The sequence below is a fragment of the Crocodylus siamensis genome, chromosome 2 (genome assembly GCF_052110815.1).
Source record: "Crocodylus siamensis isolate JL-2025a chromosome 2, ASM5211081v1, whole genome shotgun sequence".
NCBI lineage: Eukaryota > Metazoa > Chordata > Crocodylia > Crocodylidae > Crocodylus > Crocodylus siamensis.
Window position 1 is genome coordinate 230,274,545 of NC_143396.1, and position 20,370 is coordinate 230,294,914.

The 20,370-nt window shown below is 44.2% G+C and overlaps 1 protein-coding gene and 1 pseudogene across 1 annotated transcript in view; one reads left to right on the forward strand and one right to left on the reverse strand.

The window, feature by feature from the left end:
• The window catches only part of LOC149871840 (cytosolic phospholipase A2 zeta-like), a 37,495-nt gene that overhangs the window by 14,248 nt on the left and 2,877 nt on the right, over positions 1-20,370 (forward strand). Inside the window, exons 8-18 of the mRNA XM_090033356.1 lie at positions 470-639; positions 1,686-1,799; positions 5,537-5,574; positions 7,593-7,728; positions 8,500-8,636; positions 11,710-11,932; positions 14,961-15,075; positions 15,774-15,911; positions 17,198-17,305; positions 17,841-18,035; positions 19,389-19,549. Coding sequence (XP_089889482.1) covers positions 470-639; positions 1,686-1,799; positions 5,537-5,574; positions 7,593-7,728; positions 8,500-8,636; positions 11,710-11,932; positions 14,961-15,075; positions 15,774-15,911; positions 17,198-17,305; positions 17,841-18,035; positions 19,389-19,549 — 1,535 coding nt within the window. The remainder of the gene's footprint in view (positions 1-469; positions 640-1,685; positions 1,800-5,536; positions 5,575-7,592; positions 7,729-8,499; positions 8,637-11,709; positions 11,933-14,960; positions 15,076-15,773; positions 15,912-17,197; positions 17,306-17,840; positions 18,036-19,388; positions 19,550-20,370) is intronic.
• LOC149871841 (uncharacterized) lies at positions 2,316-4,046 on the reverse strand (annotated as a pseudogene).

Genomic DNA, 20,370 nt, shown 5'->3' on the forward strand with positions numbered 1-20,370 from the left:
TTATAGCCCAAGGGCAAAACATCGAAATGGCAAAACGTTTTGACTTGCTTCATTTCGTTTTGAGGCTGTTTCGACCATATTTGTTTCATTTTGATTTTGCCGTTTCAACTTTGAAACAGGTCGAAACAGCTTCAAAACAAAACTGATGGTGAAATTTCACACAGACCTAATAGGTAGACCTGAATCTACCCCTAGAAACCAGGAAACAAGACTTAGGATATACTTTTGTTACACTAGAGTGCATGTGTAGGGTTGGCAACTGATGATAATGAAGTAGCTTATTTTGGGGCAATTGTTGTATGCAGGATTTTAGGAGATCAGAATACAGCCTGGTTTTAGTAAGCATCTGGGACAGGGATTCAGGCTGGGAAATTTGTCACTGAGGAATGTTTGTAATTTAGAATTTTGTAAGTTTCCTTTTCTGCCTATGCTGTTAATTGTGACTTAGACTTCTGATTTTGCTGCTCAGAGAACTGTCAAGTCCACTTGTCAGTGCCCGGTGCCTTTGAGAATCAGTCCTCCACTTTTTGCAGTGCTGATTCAGAAAACAGAAGGAAGATTCCATTTCTCTTCCATGTAGATAGAGAAATCCATCCTCAGCTGGACTTGGAACTGCTGCAAACTACAGCTGTCATAGAGGTGAGAAACAACATTTGTTAGAGTTTTGATGCACTAGGGCAGATTCAGATTTGAAACAGTGCAAGAATGGAGTTGCATATTATATTAAATAATGAGGGTAAACACAATACTGTATAGCTGCTTATCAAGTTCCAGTCAATCCCATACAGTGAATGATTTATGGGTCCTGTAGAAAAAATGGTATGTAACTACAGACAGTAAGAAAATAAATACGTTAAAAAGGACAGAATTTAAAATTGCACAGGCAATATTAGTCTGGCATTTTCTACTTTTGAAACTTTAATAATAATTTTGTAACATTTTTGTAATATACATATAATTCAGTTGCCCAAATTTACCTTTTTTAAGAGGCATAGTTTAAAGTCAAAGGAAACAATAGTTAATTACAGTGGAAGTGGGATTAGGCCATTTATATATTACTGTAAATCCTCGGTTAGACTTCAAGTTTGCGTCCAAGTGTGGAAATAGGTGTCTCATTTTTTTATTGTTAGAGAATTTAAAGGCAGTATATCTATTTCTGAGTTGCATCTGCAACTTAAAACTTCCACATTAACATTAAAATTTTGTGGTTTAAGAACTATATATTATGGGCATTTTTACATGTGGTCTCAATGCAGCACTGGGCACTTTTAATTAGGAAGTCGCTCTAATTAAAAGCACCTGGTGCCACATCAGGTACACAGTGCACCTCTGTGCTGAGAAAACAGTGGTGGTGTGCTTTGAACTAAAGCACATTGAACGTTTTTTACATACATGTGATGCATGAAGCTGCCAGAGCATGTCAATTCATGTGCTTTTCCAGTAAATTGGATTTCAGTAAAAGGATTTCCAGTGTGTCAGAGCAGGCTTCTTGCATGTGTATAATAAATGGCCAGCCAGTTTTGCTTGTTCTAATGGTGGCTATAAGGTTTTCTTTTAGTCAACAGCTCACAGTTGAGCTATATGTTTTGTAATGATTCTATAGCACATTTAATAATGGAAAGATGCTGTTTTATTTGTATATACCAATGTTTCTGTTGATGTAAGCTGAGCATTTTGCTTTGTAGGAGGGGTGGACTGAGGACTTAAAAATGCATACTGCACGCTTAGGAATGGGATCAGTTCCTGTGGGAACCCTCCCACTGGGACAAGAAGCAGAATTTAGTGTTCTACTAGGAAAGGTAATTTTCTTTGTCTCTCTAGATTCTTTTCTAGCATGGAATGATTGTGGCTAAGATTTGTGCTTTTAAACTTTATACTGTTTTTCTGTAATTTGTCTTGTTAATTTAAATTATAAGTGGAAGTCTACCCAACTTGAGGAGGCAGCTGGCTGAATTCATGGCAGATTGTGGGACCAGCCACCATTTTCCTGGGCTGATCATGGCAGGGACCTTCCATGCCTCTGACTGGCCAAGGCAGTCCTGTCCCTCCCCACAGATTGCCGGATGGCCTGAAACTGCAGCTTAATTGCTTAATAATGTTTCCCTTAATGGATTATGTGGGATTAATCAGGGGATTAAGCCTGTGGAAGCCACTAATTGATGCCTTATTAAGCAATCAATGAAATGCTAAACTGAAATGTTTTATCAAATTAAACACAATGTGAGTTTTAACTAATACCATCTCTATACAATTTATTAAAGGACATTGTAAGAAGAAGTTTATTCAATGCTAATCTTGAGGTAGATTAATTCATGCTAACTGTTAAATGCTAGTGCGCTGCATCCAGCAGCAGTAGCTGCAGACATTTTCTGTCTCTGTAGGCTGAACACTTGTCCATACACTGAGATGGCATGATCAGCATGTACTGAGTTCATTAGAATAGTGAGAGAGTGTCTTGCCAGAGTGTAGAGATGTGGAAACCAGTCACAGATAGAGTCCCAAAATGCAGGCACAGGCATCTGGCACTCTTTGACAAAGTTCATGTAAGCAGCACTTTTTTGTCATGCTCTTTCTGCCATTCAGGAATTGATTTCAGTAGCTGAGGGTCAGAACTCAGAACAGGCACCTGGTTGGGGTCCAAAATATGAAGACCACTAAGGAAGAAGGCAGTCAGTTGTCTGAACTGCAGTGGCAGTGATGGGTCATACCTGTAGTACTGGTTCAGCTTTACAGCTATTGCCTGGAACAGGTCCCTTTCCCACTGGTTATCATGAGGACAGGATGACAGTTCTTGTGATATCCTGTCTTCTGCCTACCTTATCAAACCCACCAGCTTGTAGTGTGTGTGGTGGATCATAGCATGCTGGCCTTCAAACCACATTAGAAGTTCCATGAAATGGGCGGCATTTTCAGCCACAAACATCACTTGATCTTAAATGTCACCCCGTCTTAAGATATCACGAAGCTTAAGCGTGCAGCGTGTGCTGGGTGTGATTTCCAGCTCCTCACTCACAAACTGTTGGTGTAGTACTGCATATGCTTGGCATGGTTACAGACTGCACTGAACCACCAATTCCACCTTGCGAGCACAGGCTCTGGTGCCAGTGGCATGTGAGGCCCCACTTTGACTGATGATGGATTCCATGTACCAGAGCTTATGGCCTAGACAGTGCTTGAAGGCTTTCTTGAAGGAGGACATCAGGCTGTCGACATTGGGAAACAGCATGTGCTAGATGTCACTTACTAAAGACAGAATGTGTTCATTGCAGGTGACATGAACTGTGTTGGGCAGCATTCCTTTGAACACATCAGAGAAAGCTCTGCACATGTACATGGCATTGTTGGACAGGAGTGCTGAGATCTTGTTAAATTTTAAGCTGCACTTGACAATTGACTTCACTATGGCCTTGAAACACGGTAGAAAAATTGACAGATGTGAGGTCAACTGGGTCCGTTTGAAACACAGCCAGGTCTCAGTCTGTCCAGCTCCCAGGTACAAATAACATGTGCAACATGTAGTTATCTTCATGGCTGGTGGCTTCATTGGCCACAATGGAGAAGGTTTATACTCTGCCAATACAGACTTTTTGGGCTGTACATAAAGAAGCAATCACTGCAGGTAGACCATTTTGGCAAAGCTTGTTTGCACATGGAAAACTGCCAGCATCTGGCATGTTTGGGTTCAGGAAGTCCCTTAACTAAGGAAGATCAAGTTTCTTCAGTGTGATGTTTGCCTTTGCAAAAACCGCCATGAAGGAAAATGTCTCTTGTCTTACCAAGCTGCTTTCCATAGTCCTTTTAAAGAGCAAGGACACAGTTGATTGTTTCTTGTTCTTACCTTCCGATTCTATGGTAGCATTTCACTTGGTGTGCCTTGGGCTAAGTGTTGATCTATACTGGTTTTCCTTGACACATCCAGAGTCACATTGCAGGTGGTACAAAACAGTCTGTCTCCATCTGCATGCAAGGTCCTTGCAGGTTATTGCCTTACACGGTCCAGAGCTGAAACATGTGGTTGTCTGGGAGGATTTATTCTCAGTGTTCATGCTCAATCCTCCTTAGGCTGCAGATGCCTGTGGCTATTTTAAAAGCTGGTGCTAAAACACTTCCGCTTCCCTGACTGGCCCTGGACTGGCTCCTGTATTAAATCTACATCATAGGCTCAGTCTCTGATTTGCTCCCCCGCCCCTCCATGTGCTTCAGGACTGCAGGGCTTCCTTCCATTTTCTCTGCTTGCTGGTATAGTTGTTTGTTTGTTTTAAAGTGAGCCTGCCATTTTTTTTTGTAGCCCACCTGGTTTTGCATTTTTTGTGAAAAACATGAAATCACAATTTTAGTAGGTCCCTAATCATAAGTGATTTGAGGCGTAGACTGTCCCTTACTATGCAGTTAACCAGCACTCTAGAACAAGAACCTGATCTGACAAGGGCATTTGTGATACAGTAGTAACAAAAATTGAATAGCCTGTCTTTTCTATATGCATGAGAGCAAAAGATTGTTAAAAAAAATAAACCCAGACCTCAGTTATCCATTCCTTTATCCAGGAGGATCTAGTGCCAATTTTTCATGTTAGTTCTGGAAATTATCTCTATAAAATCATTTTCAGGAGTGGTTGTTATTGGGTAACAGTAGGGAGGATGAACATAAATGGGTGGGTGTGAATTAAATAAAGCAGCAGGAGGGGTAAGAGGAAGGAATAGGTTTGAATGATGGGACTATAATGAATGGGTAGGACAGGTGGAGGGAGGCAACCATTATGGGAGGAGAGACGTTTGATTACGAATAAGGGAGGTAACAAGGGGGAGAAGGTTGATTAATAAAGTGAATAATGAAACACAAAGGAAATAATTGGGAAGAGAAATGTTAGAACAGAAAATGAAGCCAGGACCAAATGTGTGAGTTGACCGTGATGTCTCCAAACTTCTGTCATATTCATTTAGATACTCAAAACCTTCCACTGTCTTAACAGAAGGCTACATTAATAAATTGCTATTTTTTTGGTAAAATATTTTAAAACCCACATATTTATTGTCTTAAAGAGCCATCCATTTTACTAAAAGAGGTAGTGTTCTTGCTATATGTAAGAGTTTCAGGACTTTTGCTAATAACTTCCTGAAACAAATGATTTCTTTCCAAGCCAGTTTGCCTTAGTGTAGTAACAAGTTTAAAGTGTGTATGTTTATTAAATAATTCAATTTTATGTCAGAATATCGAAGGATGGATCACCTTCTTGTTTATAGTGACAAGTCATTCTGTGTTCAGGTCAGGGCAGACTTTCAGAGGTGTATACATATTGTTTGATTCCCTTCATTGCTAGTTTTTTCTCTTTATAAAATAATGGCCAATCTGGCTAATTCATTCATTTTTTTTTCTTTGTGTTTGGAAAACCACATGGTGGTAAGTTAGCTTTACTTCTGGATAGATATGATTGTAATTTTTATCATAAGCTGTGGCCGTTCTTTGTACATTACTAGTGTGGACTTTTGTAAAACTGTCTTAGCTGCAGCTTTGTTTTTTGGGGGGTTTTTTCCCCCAGGAACAAGGTGTGGATCTGACTATTAAGGTTGAAGAATGGTGAGTCTGATACTCCAAAATTGCATTAAAGAGCTTATGATGAGTAGATGCTATTCTTGTTATAAATATGTCTTTTAACTATTTCAACTTCTCAGTTCCATTTACAATTCCTATTACAATGGATTTTCTTCTCCTGTTGAACCAGTTCACTGTAGCCTTAATGTCAAATGTGTTTTCATGGTATTGGAAACTCTGTGCAAGGAAAAGCTAAAATTATTATTAACTTGGGATGGATAAATTGGTTTGTGCAGCTCCCACCATGAACTAAAACTTGTGGGAGCATGTGAGAAAACCTGAACTCAGCTCCAAATTGTAAAATGTCTTACCACTGGTAGGCTGTATTTCTTCAAAACAAAAAACTATTTCTGAGATGTTTTAGAGTTTGCTGTGAGGATGGCCTGGACTGCAATCCATTGTCTCAGTTATAGATATTTAATTTGTTTTTCAGCCTGCTGAAAGTTTACAGATTTCCTCTAATCACCTTTTACATCTGCCTTCAGGAAAGTTTTTGATGTTGTTTAGAAATATAAATTGTTGTAGAGCATAAGCATTTTGCAAATACATAAGGAGAGCTGTGGAAGAATATTTCTTTAAAGTAAAGTGACTGCGCAGGTCTGTGTGTGCCTGCATGTGTGTGAGTGCTTCAAGGTTCTTCCAGTAGCTTTAGTTACCTTTTTGGTGTTCTGTTTCTAAATGTGTTCTTTGATATTTATGCTGCATTTATGATACAGGGGGCTGGACTTGATGATCTTCTGAGGTCCCTTCCAGCCCTAATGTCTATGAAATCTATGAAATTTGTTTAAAAGTTACCTTTTTAAAACTCAATACAGGGATTACTTGAGAAATTGTCAGTATACACCATTGCAATCATTAAATGTAGGGGTGCACTGATAAAGGTTTTTGGGGGCTGATACCAATTATCAATTTTTAAGGAGGAGCTGATAGTGATCCAATTTCTGATACAGCTGCAGGCAGCTGGTAAGTCTGTTGTCCCTGGATCTGCGCTGGCGGGGAGGGGCAGGCTGCGCTGTGCTCTTCCCAGTGGGAGGCTGGTGCAGGCTGGGCTTGGGGTAGGTGGCAGTGGTGCTGAAATGGGGGGCCACGGTGAAATTTGGGGGGGCTGCAGTCCACCCCCCTGGTAGCCATTCTCCCAGCATTGCCACTGCCTGCCCAGAGCCCAGCTTAGCCTCCCAGCCCCAGCCTGCAGCTGCAGCCACCCCCTCCCCCCGCACAGATCTGTGGGCACATGCCCCCCCCCGTGCCCTCCTGGGTTATGCCCAGCAGCGGGAGCTGCCCCCTTTCCCCCCAGCTTCCTGGATGAGCTGCAGCTCTGTACCACACTGGCTGGGTAGTGTCTGCCCCACTCCCTCCCGCACCGCAGGGGCTGTTGATCTGCCCTCCCCCCATGCCCCTTCCCTCCTACCCCATCTGCCACAACAGAATTACCAGCTGCATGCAGCTCTCCAAGCTTCTGGGCTTTGCCCCTCACTGCCTGTGTGCCGCGCTGCAGCTGTGCTCATGCACAGGCATTTATTTGCCAAATTATCGGCCACGTCACACCAATTTTCTTTATATTGGTGTCGATCCAATATCGGACCAATGTATCAGTGCCCCTCTAATTAAATATTTGTTTAGTTTTTAATGTATAATTATTTGATGAAAGAGAGCAAGATTGTGAAACATATTTGCAAAAGAACTGAGCTTTGAACAGAGATTTTAAATAGTATGAAGTTGATCTGGGGTACTGGAATGAAATGTCTGTTTGGACATGGAAGCATGGATTCCTGCCCCTCCCCTCCCCATGGCTTTTCTTATTTTAACAGGTTTTTTATTTTTTTAAAGAGACAGTGCTAATCAAAGCATAAACAAGTGCACAATTCAGCAGTTTGTTAAGAGTTAGCCTAGCATCCAGGCTCTTCTCAGCTGATCTTAACTACTGAGGTGTCAGGCATCCAATCTCAAATAAAATTCATTTCTCTTTTTTGCTGTTCCCTTTCCACCTCTGTGTTTGTGGGTAGCTTGCAGGAACTTGATGTGCGCCTCAGTTTTGACCTTGCTAAAGGAGAACGAGATTTTTTGGACAGGCGGAAGGAAAGAGCTTCTTTTACACTAAGGAGGCTTCTAGGTTTGCCAAAGAAACCTAGGAAGAATGAGGTAGGAAACTCCCCTTCCAGAGCTATCAGACAAGCCTATAATCAGGGGAAAGAGTAGTACTATGCTTTCAGTGAAACTCAAAGTAGTAGTAATAGATTTTGAACTGCAGATAGAGAAATAGTAACGCATTATGTAGGACATACCATAGTTACAGCTGGGCTGACAGGAACCAAGCAGGGGTATAGAACACAGAAAAGGGTCTCAGTGAGAAACAAAGATGTTTGAGCTGTTAACTGTCTCTGTTTCTGCCCTAAACAGCAGCTTGTCTTCAGACTCCTGAACAAAATTTAGGGGAGCAGGGAATAACACCAAAGGTCCATGAAGTCTAGCATCCCATGAGGGTGCCTTGTTTAAGGTATACTAGCTTCTTAAACCCACAGCATACAAGGGAGCAATGCGTTTTGCATGAATGACCAGGTAGCGATTCACAAATTGGTTGACTGAGATAGTGCAAGTCCAGAGTGAAGTTCAAACTCATTTCTGAGTCTGTAGCAAGGCAGCAACTCTGCCATAGTGCCCCCCCCGCCCAAGTGACACTCCAGAGGCTAAAGTAGCTAAAGATTTGCATGTACACTCAGTCTTTTAATAGGAGCAGATCTCTTTCCTGGGTAGGTTAGCCTGTCTCCATGCTTCCTGCTTTTTATTTTTGTATATGATGGAGAAAATCTGTGAAATGAAATTTAAAACTGGATGACCCTTGTATGTAACGTAATTTAGTGGCTATAATTCCATCATGTTTTTCCCTAGTCTTTTGTCTCTTTCTTCCTTTAGGTCCCGGTAGTGGCAGTAGTGGGGTCAGGAGGTGGGATGAGAGCCATGACTGCACTCTACGGCAATCTGTTAGGTCTCCAGAAGCTTAACCTCTTGGATATCCTAATCTATCTGTGTGGGATCTCAGGGTCCAACTGGTATGTACATGGAACATTTTCCCTGACCTGATGTAACAAACCCCTGCAGTGTCAGGCACAGTCACTACAGCTGATGAGGGATTTACTTTATATTGAGTATCCTAGGGGTTAGGGTCACAGGCTAACAGGCCAATGGGAAAGGACAAATATAGGTAAATAGGCATCCACAGTGTGACAACATACACTCAGAGGGAAAGTAAACAGGTAGGGGTCAGTACTGCTGGAGTACATACATTCAGCACATGGGGTCCCCTGCCCACCTCTGGAGGTGTTCCCAAGAACCAGCTTTTAGTCCATGTAGCCCATGATCAGTCAACAAGCCTCCACAAAGTTGCTCCCCTTTAGTCACACAGTCACATACATGTTCAGCGCACACAATGCATTACATTACCCAATGCATACATTACATTGATAATGACAGTCAGGACAGTGTTAGAATTGATACCATACCAACTAACATGGATGATTTATGATAAAGATATCTGCTATTGTCTGCTAAATAGCAGCCTCTGCTATTTAGTGTCTATATTTGCTCATGTATTTTTAAATTTCTTAAGTGCTTTTATAGCTGCTCTACTACTGTTCTGAGTACCTGTAACAGGGGGCCTGCTCGGGGCTGATCTGACCATAGCCCGCCCACCTGTTCCTGAGCTAACCGCCCATGTTCTTGCCCTCCACACCTTGTTGTTAATTAATTATTTAAAGATGTAATTAAGTGGGAGGCTGCCCATTTCCTACCCCGATGTCAGGGGGCGCTATCTGCAGCTCCTTTCCTTCCCTACACTGCAGCCCAAGCCTCGCAGATGGCATCTTGATGTTATCATTATCACCGGCCTGCACACTGGGCCCCAGAATCCTCCTAATTGAAGCCCTCCTGGATTCCTCTCGTCAGGCGGTCTCATCTGCCTTCATACCAGGCAACATAGCTCCCTGAACCACTTCCGCTTTGGGTGTGGTCCCCCCACCAGGACCTTCAGCTCACTAGCCCTGACCCACCTCCAGGCCAGTCAGAACCCCAGGCCCTCAGCTCTTGGCTGTTCCTCGTGGTGGGCCCCTGGCCCTTCGACCCTATCGGTCCTGGCCCCAGCATGGACCAGTCAGGGGAAGTCCAGACAGGTGTGAGTCTATGGCCTTTTTTCTCTCTCTGAGGGTCCACCCTCTGGGCCATCCAAACAAAGGGGTAACCCACCTGGTTGTGCGGACTAGGGATTAAGGCACCCCGACCTGCCTTTCACCGAGGTAGTAACTGGCTTGGCATTTCCTGGGGTCTTCCGCACCACTGGGAGGCCCACCAGACCACCCATTCCCAGCAGGGTACAGTTTTAGGTCATGACCAGGACCAGGAGCCTCCTTACCATCCCCTACAGCTCCTCCCTTACCTCCAGATGATATCAGCAGCCCTCCAGCCAGGCAGTGTTGTTGCCTGGCCCCCAGCAGCTGAAATGCCATGTTTATATGGGCAGCCCAACAGCCAAAATGGCTGCCCTCATCAGGCACCTGGTGGCTGCCAGCTCCAGGCCCTTAAAGTGGCAGGCACACACAGTGCCCTACCACAGTACCTCTTCCATAAACAAGAAAATTTATAGTGCTTATATGTGTGTGTATATAATATCCATAGCAATAAATATCTATATCTATATCTATAGAAAGATATAGGTGTAGTGCCATAGATTCATAGATGTAGGGTCAGAAGGGACCTAAGTAGATCTTTAAGTCCGACCCCCTGCCCTGGGCAGGAGTGAATACTGGGCTCATATGACACCAGCAAGGTAATTGTCAAGCCTCCTCTTAAAGACCGCCAAAGTAGGAGCCAGCACCACTTCCCTTGGAAGTTGGTTCCAGATCCTAGCCAAAGGCCTTCCTGAAGTCCAGAAAGACTACATCCATCGTGACACCTGTGCCCAATGATTTTATGACCTGCTCGTAGAAGGCAATCAGGTTGGTCTGACAGGACATGCCTCTAATGAACCCACGCTGGTTGCCCCTGAGCATCTTCCCCCCTACAGGTCCTTCCCAGATGTGCTCCTGGATAATCTTCTCAAAAAACTTCCCCAGGATCGAAATAAGACTAATGGGCCTATAGTTGCCCGGGTCCTCTATACATTTATACACAGTACATTTATATACACACACACACTCACTCTCTCTCTCTCATATCTGTTGGGCCCTGCAGCTAGAGGGTTATCAGAACAGCCACAAGTTTTTGTTTCCTCCCTCTTGCAGCTGCCTATGTTCTCCTGTGAAAATATTGGTATTTTCAAGGTAAGATCTTTTTTCCTTTATTCCATCTTCCAAAAACAAGATGCTTGCCTTTTTTCAGGGGTGTGTGATATGTGAGAAAATAGTCATATCTTTGCCTCCTTTTTTTTTTTTTACCATGAATATTTTTTTCATTAATCCATACAATCTTTTCATAGACACTTTTCTTTTCTGAAGTTGCCAAACTGCAACTGTAGTTAGAATAGGCCAGATCTGAGGCCTGGGTTTTTTTTTTTTGCCACTGACATTCATCTTACTAAGGAACTAGATTTTAGTGAGATCAAGGTTGCCAGGTACAGAGTAATATTATAATTAATGGATAGAGAGGAGTTCAACTGTAAAGAAAAACAGCAGAAATGATGGTGAAGGGAAAAGGGATGGTGGGGGAAGAGAAGACGAGAGAGAGATATATCCAGAGAATGTTCAGGGTAGAGGTAAAGGGGACATGTAGAAAGTCTCAGACATTAGATATAAATGGTGGTGGATACATTAGAAAAGTTTCTTTATGGTAATAGTTAATTAGGGAGGCACTGAAATTCTGAGGATATGTAATGGGGTATGGTACTAAGGTTTTAAAACCATGTAAAGTTTTGAGGCTCAAACTCTGTAAAATCAAATTTCTTCCACCATGTAACTTGCTATGCATTTTAAATTAACAAAGGATATACACACAAAAAAAATCTGTGTTTTAATTTTGGTTGTATTCTGATCACAATGGGAGGAGAATAGCAATCTTTCCCTAGGAATTTTGGTATCTTGTGTACTAGTTTGATTTTTTTTTCTTAACTTAAACCCCTGGTGGATATTGTTCTAGGTGTTTGTCTAAACTCTATGAAGATCCTTACTGGTCCCACAAGGACCTCCAGGAGGCAATTGGCATTGCTCGACAACTTGTGACCAGCAGCAAAGTGGGAGCGTTTTCTGCTGAGCGCCTGGCATATTACTTCCATCAGCTATTCTTGCTGGAGAAAGAAGGGCGGAAGGTTACCCTTACGGACTTGTGGGGTCTCATCATTGAATACTTCTTACACCAGAAGGTAATGGGAGTCCCAAATTATGAATGGTTCATCCCCTGAGGGTGAGTTTAATAAAGGGAAGGGTAACTTCAGACTCGGGGTCTTATTACACATTGATTTTAGGCAACTCTTGGAGCTCTTAACCCCTGGGCTGTCCACACACTACCACCTGAAACTAGTTCTGAGTACACTTTAGGTGGCTTAGTCATGCGACTCCAAGGCAGGTTTATCTCTGATCCACGTTACCCTGTTTGTGTTCCATTAATGTATGGCCACTCCCCACAAATGAGCTGCACAAGTTGCAGTTCTCCAGCATCCCAGGATGCAAGTGTCTCCTCCCCACCTGCCTGTTGTGTGGACAAATTTTCCTTTACTGCTTGGAGGGGGATAGGGGGGTTCCAGCACGAACCAAGTCTCCCTCCTGCCCTGCAGGGATGTGACCTTCTTACCCCTAGAGATACACCCCCATGCAAACAGCTTGCAGAGCATATGCCAGCTAGTCAGGTTGTGGTTCAGGAGTAGCGTCTAGGGGAGGTGCTGGGGGAGTAAGGTAGGGGGCTGGATTGGGTCCCTATGAACTGGGGATGGGCCAGCATTTGCCCTGGGTATATATGTATAACATCTTTGTGTAAAAAGCTTCCCCATGTGCAAAGTGGGGTAAAGGTATTCTGTCTCTGCAGCATTGTGAAGATCAGCTGTCTCAGCTATTTTCTTTCTTGGGGCAGGGACAGTTGCTCCCCCAAAAGGACCTTTCCTCACTACTTTCATCTCTCAGCCACGCTGGGAAGCACGATCAGTGCCCTACTCCCTAAACCAAAATCCCAGTTTAGTAAAACATGAGACCTTCTTTAATTTACTTCCTTTTTACTTCTTTACATTTTTTTTCTTTTACTTATTTTTATCTTATTCTTCATTGGCTGGCTGATTTCATTTCACCACCTTTCCAGCACCTCCATTTCCTTTCCACTTCCCATTTCATTACTCACCCCCATCCCATTAACTCTCCATCTCCCATCTTTATGTTCCTGTCCTCCCCCTCAACCCATCTCTCATACACCCCACCCTGTAGCAGGGATAGAAACACATCCTGACTCACCCTCCTTGTAGTGGCAACTCACAGCTGTGCAGGTGGGGGACAGTCAGAGAAAGTTTATAGCCTTAAGGTGTGACTGCTCCAAACTCAAGCTAACACTAACACTGATCAACATTTGAGAAGTTCAGACTGTAATGTGTAGCAAGGCTGTCACTTCTCTAAAGCCTGGGCCAGCTTACCACTTATCTCTGTGACAAATTGCCTAGAATTTTCTCAGAGATTAAACATATTTTGCAGGAGAAAAGAAACATCTAATAGTGATTAAAACCATAAGCCAGTCATACAATATATGCAGACCAGTTTATATTTTCAAAATGCATACAAACCATTAGCTAGCATTCAGATCTGCAGCTTTTTAGCAACAGTGGGCTAAATTAATGTAGCTTGGACCTAAGGTGGGCTGCTGCCATCCCTAGTTCCTCTACTGTGCCCCAGATACTCAGGCTGGATAAAATCTCTCTACAGGTTGCAAATGGCCAACCCCTGAGTTAGCTGATCTTCACAACACTGCAGAAACAGGGAACTTTTATCCCACTTTGCAGGTGGGGAAGCTTTATACACAAAGATGTTATGTATATGATCCCAGGGTGAAGGCTGATTAAGGGGCAGATAAGGTTAGAATTCCAGGATCTGGGGCTCACGGTGTTATGGTCAGTGAAGTATGTATGTCTTGTATTTTATGTTTGGTTTTCGTTTTTTGATGGTCTCTCTTAATGCTTAAAAACTTGGTTTCAGGACTGAAAAATGAGACGCCCAGTTTTCTCATATGTTTTCAGTTTCTGCATGCTAAAACATAAAATTGAAACTTGCATGACTTTGGCCACTTTAAAAGAGGTTATGGTGTTGCCATTGGAGACTGGGCATCAGCTATTATAATGTAGCTATTATGTCTCCATGTTCCTTATAGTGGAACACCTGCCTCCACTTCACAGCAAGACTTCCCCTTGCCTCCTCTCTCTCCCTCTCCCCTCCCCTCCCTCCCTCCCTCCCTCCCTGCCAGCTGTTGTTGAGGCCAGGCGATGGGGGGGTGCCACTGTCACATTCCCTCCCCGCTTCCCCCCCTTCCTTCCCTGGCACCCACTCCCAGCAACAGCTGTTAGCATGATCCTGCCCCTTCTCCTCCCTGCCACCTCCCCCTCCCTGCTGGCTGTTGTCAGGGCCTCTTTCCTGCTCCCCTCCCTCCCCGCAACCTGACCCTGATAACAGCTGCCACCATGGCCCCCCCTTCACCTCCCCCTGTCCCGGTCCCTTACTTCCCTCCCTCCCTGCTTGCCTGCTGCCTCCCTCTCCCTGCTGGCTGTTCTGCGGGGGCACTGGGATGGGTGGCAGGGAGGCGTGGGGAAGCCCTGCTGCTTGGGCAGCTGGGGCGTGTTTGCTGCTGCCACAAACTTCCCCAGCAGCAGCTCAAACTAGGGCCCATCACTGCCCACCATCTCAGCAGTGCATGTGAAGTTGGCGAAAAGCGTTACAAACAGACAGAATAAGCCCTTTATTGTATTAGAATGGGAGTACAACTTATACAAGTATCCTTTGTTTCTGGTATAATTATTAATCTGCATACGCCCTTTGAAAAGCTAAAATGACTCCCTGATGTATTAACCCCTTCCCCCCCCTCCAAAAAAAAAAACCAAACCTAGAGAAGGCAGATAGATATCTGTTGGTTTGAATTACCTTTTGAAAGTTGGTAGTGCCATTTCGTTTAAATAATATTCTTTATAAATTTAACCCTCTTTAGATGACCAATTTCTCCATGAAATGCTTTTGAGTTTATTTGAATATGTGTTTATTAGCTGAGCGATCATCAAATAATACTGACTCTTGGTTATTTGACAATTTCCTTGCCCTTGTGTTATGTGATAGGCTACCCCTACCACACAATATTGCAAGGGCAAGAAGAATCTCTTTAAAGGCTAAACTGTTCACCATAGTAATGTGATTTTATTCTGCCATATCCAGGAGGATCCATCAAAGCTATCTGACCAGCAGGCAGCAGTCAGGTGGGGACAAAACCCCTTCCCTGTCTATGCAGCAGTCAATGTAAGACCCCATGTTGGCAGCAATAAATTTACAGGTATGACATGACGTGAAGAGGTTTCCTTCTTTAAATTTTGTTACAAACAGTTACTACCTCAGCTTTAACTACTTTTGTCACTATTCTAAGGCCCAGATTTGTCCCTCTTTAGTGGGTACCCCTGGTAAATTGTAATAGTGGTGGGTAGCAGCAAATATCTCCTGTGTGCTCTTTCTGCATTGAATTTACTGGATGAGCTCCTCTTCTCATTAACATTCCCAGGGTAGTTTTGTCATGGATTTTAACATCCCATTATGTCAATGACACTTGTTACATATGTTTACCTTTCCATGTGTGTGCACATGGGCATCTCTGTTTAATGTATGTTTGGTTTTGTCTTCAGTAGTATTTTGAATATGCAGACATGCCTGATTGAAATAGTTTGACTGACTGGAAATTCTGTTAATTATGCTTTTTTGTGGCACCAAAATATTTCTTTCAATTCCCTTTTCACTTCTTCCTGACCCCACTAAAAATGTGTGTATTATTACTGTTCTTACAAATGAATTCCCATGTATATGCCAGAAGGAGAATTTCATCTAGTAAAGTTGGTGAATTAAAGGATTAGTCATGACATATACAAGCATGGGCATTGATATGGGACCGGGCAGAGGTTCTCTATAAAGCATTCTTATTGTAATAGGGAGGATTGTTCAAATGGATTCAAGAGATAATTATCTTGGTTAACTCTTTCCCAGAATGGTGTGAATTCACACCACATGAGTTTGGTATCCTCAAGTATGGAGCCTTTATCCATACAGAAGACTTTGGCAGTGAATTCTTCATGGGACTGCTTCTTGAGAAACGTGCAGAGCCCAGGATTTCCTTTCTGCAGGGTAAGTTCCGATGCTTCTAGAAATACTGTTCTGTAAATATTATTCTGTACAGGATAACACCCTCAGAAACTTGTTAGGGATTTATTCATACTCTTGGTCCCCTTAACTCAGGGATGGGCAAAGTACGGTCTGTGGGCTGGATCTGGCCCATGGAGGGACTTTTTTCCAGTCTGCAGTGGGTCTCTTGGTCCCACCTAGGCCAGGTGCCATCCAGGCCATGGCACATACAGCTACTCCCAGAAGCATGACAGGACTGGGGTGGCTCTGCAGCTGAACTGCATTTCTAGGCAGCCCAGGCAGCAGCAGCTCCTTCTGGCTCCCACTGCCACTGCCACTAGCTGCTGCCACTGGCTCCAGCCCCGTGGTACTGGTGGGGACCCACACTCACAGGCTTGGCACAGGCCTGGCCTATCCTGCACCAGCTCCAGAGCTGCCCCAACTGGAGCAGACTAGCTTCAGACCAGCAAGGATCTGCATGCACAGTCCTGACTTTGGCCTGCCCCACGTCCACTCTGGATGTGCCCACCCAGGATGTGTCAGCTAAGCAGAAACTGCTGCTGGGCACAAGAGAAGAGTAGTCACCTCTCCCTTGCTGCTGCTAGGCCCTTCTTGCTGTGACTGCCTAGAGCCCATACCTGGGTTGCCCTGTGGCTCCTCTCTGCCACTGTCACTGCTACCTCTGGGCCTCCCAGCAGGTCAGTGGAGAGGAGATGTAGGGCAACCTGGGTGTGGGCTCTGGGAAGCTGCAGCAAGAAAGGCCCAGCAGTAGTGAAGGGGAGGGCCTGCTTTTCTGCTGTGGCCAGCAGCAGTTTCTGCCTTGCTGCCCCTGCTATTACTGCTGCTCATTCTGGGCAGGTGGCGAGGCTGGGGTCAGGGTTGTGAATGCAGGACCCAGCTGTTCTGGTGCTGGTCCACTTTGTCCAGAGTGGACTGGGGCTGGTGCTAGGACCGTGTGCTCAGCTGCTGGTGGGTACTGGTGGCAGTGGCAGAGAGGAGACACAGAGGGCATGGGCTCTGGGCTATTGTGGGAGGAGGGGGAGATGCTGTTCGGTCCAAGACAGTTCCCCAGAATTGCCTATGTGGCCCATGGGCCCAAATAGTTGCCTGCCCCTGCCTTAACAGCATTCTTTAAAATCATATATAATTAGTCCTACCCAGGCTGTGTCCTTAATATGGTACATCTAGTGTGTTTGAAATGGACTATGGTCATTTTCTATTGGCACAGTGCTGTTCAGTGCTTAAGAAGTCTAATTTAATCATTTCCTTTATCTTTTATCATTTGTCAGGAATATGGTCCAGTGCCTTTGCTGCAAATTTAGATGAGATCTGGGAAGAGGTGGTTGTTTCAAAAGTTGGGTTCTTAGAAACTCTGAGAGATGCCATCAAAGTTGCAGGTAAAGGAGAGATATGTTGGACTGTTCTTAAAGTTGTATGGAAGCAAGGAACCGTTTTTTACAACCAACTAATACTCAAAGCAAAAGCTGATAAGTACAACAACTGTATTCAAAATTCACAAAAACCTCAGATTTAAGCCTTATTTATACTACAGTTGTAATGAAGGTAGCAGATCTGGGAATATCACAATTGTTTCAAACCCACTTAGTACAGTATGTTTAAGGTTTATATTATTTATTTCTCTCTGTAACTAGGTAAAAATCATGCCCTGTCCAAAATGGAGATCTGTGATGTAATCAGGTTAGGGATAATTGTCTTAATTGAGTTTTCATCATAAAGTTATACACGGGGATTTAATAACACCCTTCATTTTCAAAGTATAGGTTGGAGGTGACTCCCACTAAAAATATAGCACTGGTCATGAAGAGCCCAGTGGTTATAAAGAAAAGTATCAGACTCCTAGGACTCCAGGGCTAAATGATTAGGGGATAGTGAACTTTAGGCTTGAACTCTGGATATTTTTTTCTTTTGTAGATGAGGCTCATGGCTACAAGCCAGTGGACACCTCAGAGTTAGAGACTCGGATGGTCATGCCAGGTGGAGCCTTCTCGAACTTATTTCAGGGTTTCTTTAGCTCTCGTGTTTCCACTGGAGAAGATGTCAATTTTATGCATGGACTTCACCTTCATAAGGACTATCTCAATGCCAAGCAATTCGTGGCCTGGAAAGGTGGGTAACAGTTTTGTGGGAAAGAATGTAGGGTATGTATCTGGGACATTTGGGCCTGCCAGGAAGGGCAAAGTGACCAGGCAGTGACAAATCTAGTGACAAGACAAAAATCTGTAATCTTTGAGTAAAGTAACTAAAGCACCAGGGGAAATCTTGTGGGCTAGATTCTGCCCTTACTTACACCAATGCATTCACAGGCTTACACAAGCATAAACAAGAACAGTGTGCGGCTGTATATACTTTAGGACAAAAGTGCTGTAAATCCTATTTGATAACGGAAAATAACTTGCCTTGAAAGATTGGACAACTCTGTGCTTACCACAGTGGCCCAAGACTAAAGAAATTTGGGCTGTGTTCCAGGGTATAAACAGATGTCACTGTTGGAGTGGATTCAGCTGTGCTGGGATTTGTCCTGACACAGCTGATATGCTTCATTGGTGTTTACAGATGTCACCCAGGGCTGTTGTCCTGCAAGTAGTAGGCCATTCTCAGGACTTCAGGGGCCTGAACCTCTAGGACAGTGGCCCCAGATGTCTGGCCCTGATGTTGTAGACTTGTCCGCTGGGTCAGGACATGGCAGTGAGACAGGTATACAGTGGCAGTCTCCTGCAGGGGATTTCTACACTGTGTGTCTGCAAGTAGGGGAATCCCCATACATCTGCAAGTACCCATGCCCCAAGTAGGGATATGGCAGCCTGATACATGCATCATGGGAATCCCCCACAGAAGAATTCCTGGGGTGCTCAATAAGCAAACAGATGTCCTCCCCTATAAGGTGTCACAAACTGACTACTTTTGCTTGAAGCAACATTTTGGGGCATTTGGAACTTGACAAGGGGTCAGGATGTCTGTTTTCCTACACTTGTGCCACCTTGAACATTTTTATGGCAGCCCAAAGGCAACATCTATATGCCCTCATTGACTTTGTGGACAAATTACTTGAGGCCAAATCCTATTTCTGTAGAGGTATAACTAGCAATTTTTGTGCTCTGGGCAGAGATACTCAGTAGCTGGTGGGGAGGGCGAGGTTTGGCAAGTGCTGGAGGGTCTTATCTGACATAGGCACTCCCCACAACTGGGCTGCTGCTGCTGCAGTGCAGGCTCCCCAGGAGCCATCATTCTGGTGCCCTGCTTACCCATCCCTAGTTATGCCAGTGCTTAATTCACTTTTAAATGTTTAAGTATGATCCACTGTGGGGATATGTATGGGGGTGTGGGTGGAAATATAGCTAATTGCAAGATAATGACACATTTGACCTTTAGGTTTTCCATGATTCGCAGCCTTTTATTATAATTTCAGAAAATCAGTTTTTGTATATGTTATTTATCGTTGTGATTTGTGGGGTTTTTCAGGCTTGGATGCTTTCCCCAACAAACTCACTCCCCAGGAAAACAGACTGTACCTGATAGATGGGGTTTTTTCTATAAACTCTCCCTTTCCCTTGATGCTCCAGCAGGAGAGAGATGTTGATGTCATTCTGTCATTCAACTACTCTTGGGAAGCTCCATTTGAGGTGAGACATACAACTGAGTACAGTTGAGCACATTCACATTACCTGTCATCTCATAGATGTGTGCAGAATATTCAAATGCCAAGTTTAGAAAAACCTCAATGGCATACAGCAGTGGTGCTCAGTAGGGTTGTGTGAAATGGCACCATTCTGTTTTGCCTGCAGTTTTGGCGGTTCGAAGGAACAGTGTTCTGTTTTGAATTTCATTTCTATTTGAAACAGCTGTTCCATTCCATACCGTTGAAACTGAAAGGCTGTTTCAATGCTGTTTTGATGTTCTGCTGGGGGTGGAGAGTCAGTCTAGCTGGGCTTTCTGCCCCCATGCCTGATTGCAGTGTGTTGGGGGTGGGACTGAGCCCAGCTGGGCTGACTCTCCACCCTGTGCCTGATCATAGCACACCAGGGGTTGGAGTGAGCCCAGCTGGGCTGACTCTTCGCCCCCGCCTCCCATCAGATCACAGTGCCCCCCACTGCATTGCAGCACTGGGGAGGGAAACTGAGCCCATGCTCAGTTCCCTTCCCCTGCGCTGTTATCAGCTTCTGGCAGTGGGAGATGGGGACAGCCAGGGCTGCTCTCCCGGCTGGTGCTGGGAGTACAGCCCCAGTTCTTCCCTGTTTCTCACTGCTGTCTTCGAAACTCGAAACATTTCAAAAGTTTCAAAATGTTTCAACAAGCCTCATTTTGTTTCAAGGCTGTTTGAAGCCCTTCATTTCGATTCAATCTCACTGTTTTGAGCTCAAAAGTAGTTGAAACAGTGTTGAATCGAAACAACTGGCGAATTTTCTTACAGCCCTAGTGCTCAACCTTCTGGCCCCATGGGCCA